The sequence below is a fragment of the Sebastes fasciatus genome, chromosome 7, assembly GCF_043250625.1.
Source record: "Sebastes fasciatus isolate fSebFas1 chromosome 7, fSebFas1.pri, whole genome shotgun sequence".
NCBI classification, from domain to species: domain Eukaryota; kingdom Metazoa; phylum Chordata; class Actinopteri; order Perciformes; family Sebastidae; genus Sebastes; species Sebastes fasciatus.
The window spans coordinates 11,015,164-11,024,555 of record NC_133801.1 but is presented as its reverse complement, the minus strand read 5'-3'; the positions used below and the strand labels follow the sequence as shown (position 1 = coordinate 11,024,555).

At 42.8% G+C, this 9,392-nt stretch overlaps 1 protein-coding gene across 1 annotated transcript in view; it reads right to left on the bottom strand.

Annotated features, from left to right (window-relative positions):
- Positions 1-4,131: 4,131 nt before the first annotated feature.
- Positions 4,132-9,392, bottom strand: part of kirrel3b (kirre like nephrin family adhesion molecule 3b) — a 193,156-nt gene continuing 187,895 nt past the window's right edge. The window contains exon 19 of the mRNA XM_074641549.1: positions 4,132-9,304. Coding sequence (XP_074497650.1) covers positions 8,843-9,304 — 462 coding nt within the window. The 3' untranslated portion in view covers positions 4,132-8,842. The remainder of the gene's footprint in view (positions 9,305-9,392) is intronic.

The window sequence follows — 9,392 nt, the reverse complement described above, 5'->3', positions numbered from 1 at the left end:
GGCTCTTTAATACTTCAACGGTGGGCTAAGCGTTTATTAAGGGAACTTTATGGAAGGAAAGAAAAGGAAAAAAAGGACAAATCCAAGGATGGAAGTGTATTTACAGTGGGGATGTATTTTTCAGTTAATATTTGCATTGTACACCTGCTGGTTTTCTTTGTGAAAACATGTATTACTCTTTATGTATTTGATTGAAATTCACACAGCAAGATAAAAATGTGAGGTAAATCTTTACATGTGATAAAGAGTTGGCTGAAGGAGCTATTTTTTTTATTATTAAATGACACCCTTGTCATGATTTATGTATTCGTTATGATTAAATATCTCTGGAATAGAACATGCTTTCTAATGTTTTCAAATATCTATCATTTAGTTTGCAAGGCACTTCACATGTGCAGAGCTCACACTGACTGGATGACTTATTCACAGACAGAACCACCTCCTCTGATTTAAATAATGCAGCCCCGCTGAGTGCAGGCATCCAGAAGCTACGGCGGCTCAAACCCGCTGCAAACCTGCCTGCCCTGACAGATTTACCAAGTCGCCAATCTAAGTACCACGTCCAGGTGTGAAGATCACCCAAAATGCAATACCTTGAAAATAAGCTTACAACTCATTTTGAGTGTTTTCTTTACACATTCTGCTCCTCCTGCCTGATGTGCAGTTAGTGGATGAAATGTATTCCTACATCCTCTCCAGATTCCACGTTTCTCTAAAAGACAGATGCTGGTTGAGTGAGTTTTCCGCTGAAACAGCTGTCGCTAATAAACAAATGGTTATAAAAGGAGGCATTTCATAGGCAATTGCATCAAGGAAGCAGTAGTGTGGAGTTTTGCTTCAACATGTCACTCAACTCACTTTCCAGCTCGCTATTAGACCATATGGTTTACAGTTTGGAGCCCATAAACAAGTTTGACTGACAATTCAAACAGACTGTCAAAGCAGAGAGAGTCTTAGTGTAAATGTTGGCCAACACACAATGACCTCGACAAAATCACGTTGGTTTAGTTGGAGGGATTTGAATGACTTCAAATGTGTTGCTCAGCCTGTTCGCTCAGTACCTACTACTACTTTCTCTCCCTCACCATGTAAATACCTGCCTGTAGATAATTTTTGTAATAGAGTGCGTTGGCGCGCCAAACGCTTAGTCTGCCATTCGCTCTAAATGTGTGCCTTTGTTAAATTGGATTCCAAACGCAATTATCTGCCAAGGTAATTCATGACAGAGTAGCCTGCGTTACTACTCATTTGAAAGGACGCAGAGTCATTTATGTGTCATTCTGGAACAATACTGTATCTCTTGGAAGAGGTGAGGCCCGCGGGGAGCTCGGCAAGCTCTTTACTTTGTCAGGAGAGGCGGGAATGAATGATTAGTGCCTTCCAATAACTAGTTCCAAGGAGAGCATTTAAAGCAGTACTGTAAGCAAATGTCTGGCCTAGATCTGTTTAGTAATGAGCTGGATCTCCATGATTAGTCAAATCCATCACAAATGGTGCTATTTGTATAATGTTTGCACAACACACACATTTTAATTCAGCATGGGAAGCTTTTCCAGGGAAGTCATGTAGCTGGCAGATGGAGTCTCAATATCAAGACCAGACTGGTTAGAGCACTTGCTTTGAGGTAACCTACGGCGAGTCCTTTTCTCTGTCTGGGTTCTAGTTTTGATGTGTAGCAGAGAAATGCTTACTTTTTTTTCTTCTAAGCCACGTAGCGTTCACAAATCAGAGAACTGTTTCTGATGCGAGACTTCAAAAATGCTACGTTTCCGTGCAGCCTGCGAGTGGATTAATCCAGCTAAAGAGTAATTGCCCTTGCATTGTATTGACTCTATGCATGAGGGAATTCAAATCACTTTAAAGTTTCAGTTCTGTAGGATTGGAGCCAGTGCTTGAGACAAGCTGAGGTGTTTATGTGAGTTCATTTAATTTGGAGTAAGACTGCAATGGTCCTATTAATGGATTAAAGGACTGCGTGTAAATGTAATTGTGTGAATCTGCTGACGGCCTAGGGAAAGATCAGAGGGGGAAGTGAAAAAACAGACCACTTTCAACAAATACTGTAAAAGTATGCTTGAGGCTGGCACAAAACAGCCACAGTAGTTGATCAGTGGCCGACTACAACAGCGAGGTAGTGATGAGTGAGTCCAGCCCGTTCTCATTCCCAGGGCGTCAAATACTGATGCTTTGTCACACCCCTCGGCATGTGAGACCATCACATTCTCATCCTAACAATTCGCATACCGCATCTTTGTCACGCCCCTTGGCGTCACTTTAGGTTTTAGGAAAGAAATGCATGGTTGTGCTTAAAACTACTACGTTTGCACAGTGAAAATGACACTGAACGTTATGAACACGAACAAACAGCTGATTGTAACGTGACACACGAGATACAAACAGTGGTCTCCTGGATGAAAGCCCTGTGTTGTTGGACCGATTAACCTCCCATTCCCGCACGCCCAGTGTGCGTCTTTCACCCAGTGCACTTTCTCGGAGCGTTTACTGTTGCTGTGGATGGGTTTACATTACAATTAATAGAACACCCGGTGCGTTTCATACCGACGCTAAAGGGTGCTGTATGCGAGCGTCGACGGCTGTGACAAAGCCTCTAAATTTAACGCCCTGGGAATGAGAACGGGCTGGTAATATCGACGCACATGCTCCAACAAACAAAGGGCTTTCATTTTGTATTTGTGTTCACAACGTTAAGTTTCATTTAAACTTTACAAACTAAGTACTTTTTTCCTAAACTTAACTAGGTGGTTTTGTTGCTAAAACCTAATTAAGTGTTCTTGATTGAATTCACAACATTAATCACGTTTACTGCGACCGCAGTGGAGCATCATAGTTTGACGCGCTAGGCTTCCCAGTGCGCTAGAAGAGTGACGCCAAGGGGACCTGACAAAATGTCAGTAGACTGTGTGATGAGCTGAGATTAGAACGTGTTGATGAGTCAGGCATGTGACTGTTTGATTGTCTCTATTCTTGCAACGTAACACCTCGGCTGTTGCTGTAAAATGTGTTGTCTATACACCCCTTATTCAGCATCCGCTTAGTTTCATCCTCATTCTTTCTCTCGAATGTCATGTAACTGGTGCAAATCCCAGAAATGGAGCTACATTTAGTTTCAACGGAAATCTAGACCACATGGACGTGCTAAATACACCTACACAAAACTTCCTGAAATTGGAATTTGTCAGTGTTGCCAATATACAGTAAGTGGGTCTTATGTTTGTCACAAGGCGCTAACTTTGAAGACAAGACACAACACAAGCGAAAAGCTGCAGACAATATGTAATGTTCTATTGTAAATTGAGTTAAGGTGTTGTGCAAAGTGATAAGGACTTCCCTTACAGTGTCCTGTAGCCGACGTTCCTCCTGGCAAAAAGCCAGCTGATATCACACTTGCCTATGGGTCTGGATAATTGGACTGTGCCATTCTGATACAGCCAGAGGGGTGTTCTAAGGAACCACTTCATTTATGCCACACCTTTTTAAGAAGAGGAATGTCTTCTCTCGCCTGCAATCTACTGCAGATTGGTCTGCATAGACTATATAATCCTGCAGTGAGGATCTGAAGGCAGCGTCTCTTGGTTAGAGGAGAGCTCACTATGTTGCTTTACCCAAAAAGTTCTGTTTCGTTGAATTATGCTTAGGCTCTAGAGCAGTTCAGTTGAATTTATAAGCTTATCTTTTTTTGTCACTTTTGCTTAATTATTAGTTACCCATCTTACATTTTGTAAATATTTTTTCCCCTTTACCTCTTCTCCCAGTTTTATGGGCACATTTTTCCACTGAATTGCATATTTAATATAATTTAATTTTAAGTTTTAAATATTTAGCAGTTGGTTTTTGACCAAGGTTGGTCATTACAGAAAAAGTACAGTATACCTGAGTGAAGCCGAAACGCAACATTTCCAATCTACAAAAGTACTATCTCCCTCTCAGTGAGACCACTGATCAGAAGTGATTGCGTCTGAAGGCTTTCAGTTTGTAAATGCAGACTCTCCGTCTCCAGAAATATCCTCCTGAACTTCGGAGCAAATGATGTGTTCATATAGCAGTAAAAGCATCCCATGTGAATCTCACTCAACATCTCATTCATTCCCAGTGACGGACAAGAGAGCAAAGTAAACACAAACTCAAACATCATTTTTATTCTCCAAATATACAGAGCAAAAGCATCATAGATTCACAGACCAGTACAGTTAAAATACAACCATTTTTCTTTTTTTTCTTAGATACAGAGGGCCACCGCCTGAAAATAGTGGTTTACCCAGTAATTTACATGTTGTCTTTTCATTACAATTATGTTTCACTATTTATACAAACTCTCGAAATGACCGTCTAAGTTAAGTACTTTTTCAGACCTGGGTCATGTAGTATTTGCAAACTAGTTTGCTTCATTAGGAGTGCAGAACGATTCGACCAATCGCAGAGAAGCGCACTCATTTGACTTTCAAATGCTTTTCTGTGATTCTTTCAGTCTTCTGTGACTTATCGTACACTGTATGCTGCAAACCAAACCACACTGATTCCCCGTGTGCCCTGCAGGCTGAAGCAAACTCTGAGGATTATTTGCAAATAGTATTTAGCCCAGGCCCTTGTCCTTACAGTTATTAAAGTACTAACAAGGTATTGGTTGGTAGAAAAGAAAAGAAGTGAGAGAGAAAGAGATAAACAGAGTGATAGAAAGCATTTACACAGTAAAGAAAGGGTTATTTTGATCAATTCAATGTTTCAAATGGCATCCTCCCTAATGTGTTCCATCACAGACACTTATCATACAATGAGGGAGACTTCAAATAGCCTCATGTAAACCACCCTTTGCAGGCATAGGCGAGATATTGGCAGTACTAATATTCAGCGGTTCTTTATCCATTTTTCCCCAGTTTATTCAGACCAAGCAAAAGGTTTTGTGCAATAAACAAATAGAATATAGCCAGTGGGCAGAGAAGCCTTTACAAACAACAAATCTTCACTTCACACTGCTCATAACCTCTGTCCCTCACCTTTCAAATGTCCTTATCCATTGCACTACAGGCTAGTCTTTAGCATCTCTGAATAATATAGACTACCCTGCATCCTCGGCTCTGAAAAAGGGCTGCTTTGTTTTATCAGGAAAGGACAGCAACCCCTTGTAATTGTTCCGGGTCTTTGTGTTTATTCATCTGTTATGCCCTGGCATCTGTGCGGCGCTCGTAGCCAGGCAAACAGGCGTCGCCAGCACCAGCCGGAGAGGCGTCCACAGGTGAGCGGGGCAGACTTTGTCCCCACATGGGCTTTGATTCCCAAAGACTGACATGGCAGTCGCTTCCTGCTGTACTCTCATGCCCACTGTAGCTGCTGCCAGGGGGGGGGGATGGGACAGAAGGCTGGCCTATCAAATATTTATCTGTTTGCTGTGCAGTGTGCAGATTCTCTGGACTGGGAAAATGCATTATGTTTGGATCAGTGCTGGAGCTGCATCAGATAAGTAAAACTGGACCCTTCGGAGGGGAAAGCAAATTAGTTTTGTTTTGAGGGAGAGACACGCTTCACGTCGGCATTCTGAATGTTGGACATGTTTGAAATCTGAAGCTGTCGATGTTAAACGATGCATAACATATGCAAATAATAATAAAAATGTATTCTGTCCCATGCAAACTAGATCACGCTGGAATTGACTCCTGCCGATATCAAGGTACGAATTTGCACTCATAACTGCTGAGAAAAATGTATTAAAAAAAACCCCGGCCCAGGCATACTTGACAGTCATCATGGTGCCAAATGCAATATATTGCTGGGCATCTGGGCATCTCTCAGAAGGGCTGAAGGTATAATAACCTCTTACTGCATCTCACTTCAAAGCTGTCCCAGCTAAGCTTAGCTTCTCATCCTATAGCCTTCCGTGTGCTCGGTGTGCAGAGCGAGAGTTTCCCCCCCGTGAGATCTGGGCGAAGAGAAACTGCTCACGCAAGCCTTTCATGGAATTTGTGGGAAACAAGTGAGGTTGATGAAATTTTTTGGAAGGGAAACAAAGAGAAAAATGTTTGTCTGGGCGTACAGTTTGGATGCCACGTGGATTTGTGGAGCTCTAATATAGTGAAATCGGACTGAGAGAGAAAGAAAAGCCAGGAGAAATTATATACAGAGAAAGACAGCATTAGAGATTTATATACAGTCTGCTAAGTGCCAAACTGGATTATCAGCGTTGAAACAGAGCTTTTTGTCTTAAGCTGTACAATGGGCGCCAATCCATTTGTAAAATTAGAGTCCAAACCACTGCCACTCAATTGGAAAAGCCCATTCAAATGCCCTGAATATAATCAAACATAAAGTGCTTACAACAACAACTTGCTTTTGTTTGGAAATGCTGTCCTTGTTTTTTTTTATGGGTTATTTCAGGCTCACTTCATCCCAGTTGACTGCTCCGCTATGGAAGATACTGAAAACGACCTAATTAGATAAGATACACTGTAACCTAATATACTTTCTGTCACATTACAGTTTGATTCGACAAAACAAAAGTGACACTGGCATTTTGGGCGCACTGTTTTATAGCAATCTGCGGTTATTTTCCAGGAACTCCTCTTTACCCTTCAAACAACTGATCAAATAACAAACAAGCTGATTCTTTAAAGTATGGCTGGAACAGACCTTGAAAGACATACGCGGCTTTTGATGGCTGAAATCAAATGTGACGTAATGTATGATGTGACTGCGGCTGTTACAGAAATGATCTATGTTTACTGTAAATGGTTGTCCTTATTAGAGGGCCTGCTTAAGGAGACAGCAATGAGTTGTGATCACAACGTTTGTTGGGTTAACATCTTATTTAGAGGTCCAAATTTAACCTGGCATAAGGGTTGATCACACTGAGATGTGTAGCTAGAAACGCTTCAGCAGCAAAACCACTGTTTTCCTATACGGTGCTCCTGCCGTGTGCTCCTCTCTGGCGCTGTGTGTTGCTATATTCTAGCGTTTTTTTGGATGCGCTTAAATCATCTGGTTGCAAACTCCACAGGCGCACCTCTGTTTCGGCCGACGCAATTTGCCAAGGCGCACTTTAGCGATGTGCCTCGATGTAATCAGCCCTATAGTGCAGTTTGTGGTCGAATCCAGGTTAGAATAAAGGTAAACTCCTTTTGCCCAATTGCTTTGCAGTATCTGCACTGTGCACACATCTGCATTCAGATTCCAGGTGTTCAGTACTGCAAAAAAGCAACACTCCCCAGTCGTTACTCTGTTCTGCCTCCAAACATGCGCGATGCATGACTACGACGCTGACAACAGGCTCCCTTTGAAATTTTATGTTAAGTACGAACGTTTGTGTTGCTGCAAGTTAAATCACTACTGTCTCTACTCTCAACTAAAACAAATACAGTGTCAGTGATTAAATAATAAATCCAATCTCATATATGTCACAGACAGTGCAAAACAGAACAAAATAAAAAGGATGCACTTGATAAGAGTCAGTGTGACACCACCAGCTCCACAATAGCCAAAAAAAAATGAACAGCAGAGAGCAAAATTAAACACGTTTTCTAAATTTGCTCTTCATGACCCCGGCACGATCACAGGTAGGTATACAGTCAGGGTGCACTGAGCTCCAGTGTCAACAGTGATATTGACAATAGCAATGGGATAACCACACAATAAGAAGCTCAGCTAAAAGATAATGTTTACATTTCATTTGACAGGTAACCTCAAGTATATGGCTGATGACCTGCGGCGTCAGAAGGAGAAACTCACAAGTGCAACACACGTTGCAGTTTGTGGGCTTTCCTGCCGCGCGCCTTGGAACTGGAATTGGTGCGGTAAGAACCGTATAGGACGCAGCTCCGCATCGACAGAAGAGCTGATAGTGTATGTCTATCTCGCTTAGTGAAAGTTTGTATTGACACAGATCAAACACACCCTCAAGGCAAAGTAGATATGGACAAGAAGAGGTGCTCATGTCTCATTTAGAGTCCTCCGGGAGGGAAATAAGAGTCAGAAATTAGATGCTAGAAAAGAAAATTACAGTCACGTATGTACACTGATATTCTTTTTGTGTCACAGTAAAATAATGACTCAGGGATTTAAAATGAGATCTCAGCCCCTCTTTATCTGCCCAGCTCTGTGGCCCAGATACTGCTGCGGAGAGAAAAAAAAAAAACAGTCATTCTTTTAAACGTTCCAGACGTCTGTGGGCACATGGAGAAAGTTTTCTTCCACCTACAGAGACGAGTTTCAACAAGCCAAGCTTAACATACTGTGTTTGAACGGAAGGTGGGGAGAGGAAGAGTTATTGCTTTAACAACTAAAAACCACATGCACATTCATTTTTGTGCTTCAAAACTACAACAGAGCAGCAGGACATTGGCTGGCACTCATTATCGTGACGTTCGTGCCGAGTGCCTCAACACTCGTAACAACAATCTCAGTTTTTTTTCTGAATGACAATCTTCAAAATGCAAAAACGGTCTTTGCCAGGGGAGCTGATTGTCACACAAAGCCTTTGTAGTATTCCTGCCCTCTGCTGACAATTCCGCTGCAGAAACGGAGAATTGAATGTTCAAATTCCAAACTTGTGTTTTCTCCGTGTTGGCAAATAACCTCTCTGTGGCACGATTCTGATTATGGGCTAAAAAAAGGAGGTGGCTGATGAGTTAAGCGTGAGGGAAATATAAGGCTTCTTGATCCACTTTTTTGGGACATTGAGAAGTCTGAACAAGTCACATGGTGTATTAAAGCCAACCAGCATCCAGTGGAAACGGTAACATTGTTACTTTAGGAGCTCCTGGGAGCTGATTCTGTCACAGTTTTACAATCCCGGCTGCTTGTTACACCCCGTCCAAACGCTCTCCCTCCTTGGTGGTCAGACGTGGGTCTGCATGCGCTTCTGGAGCGGCCGGGTGAGGTCTGAGTTCTGCGAGGAGGACTGGGAGTAGTGGGAGGAGGAGGAGGCCGACGCCTTGCTGTCTTTGTCGAACTGCACGTAGCCGTCCGGCTTACTGTAGCTGCTGACGCTGCTGTCACACTGCGTGTCGATAAAAGAGCTGGAGTCGCTGAGCGAGCCGCGCTGGAACTCCCGCTCGCACAGCTCGATGGAGCTGCTGCCCATGCCCAGCACGAAGCGCTGGCTGTAGTCATAGAGACGGTTGGGACCTGCTCCCAGAGTGGAGTAGATGTTGGTGAAGGACATGCCTGTAGGTACCCGCTGCTTGCCCAGGGTACCTGTGTTGGTGGGGTTCCTCACCTCAGTGGACTGATTCCCAGCCATGGTAGGCGTGTGGTGCTCCTTAAAGGTATTGACACTGTAGTAGCCATTTGTAGGGTCCTATTAAAAACACAGAAAAGACAGATTATTATTATCATTATTATATTTTTCGATGCTATAGCAAATTAAAATAGGACAAAGAGGCGTA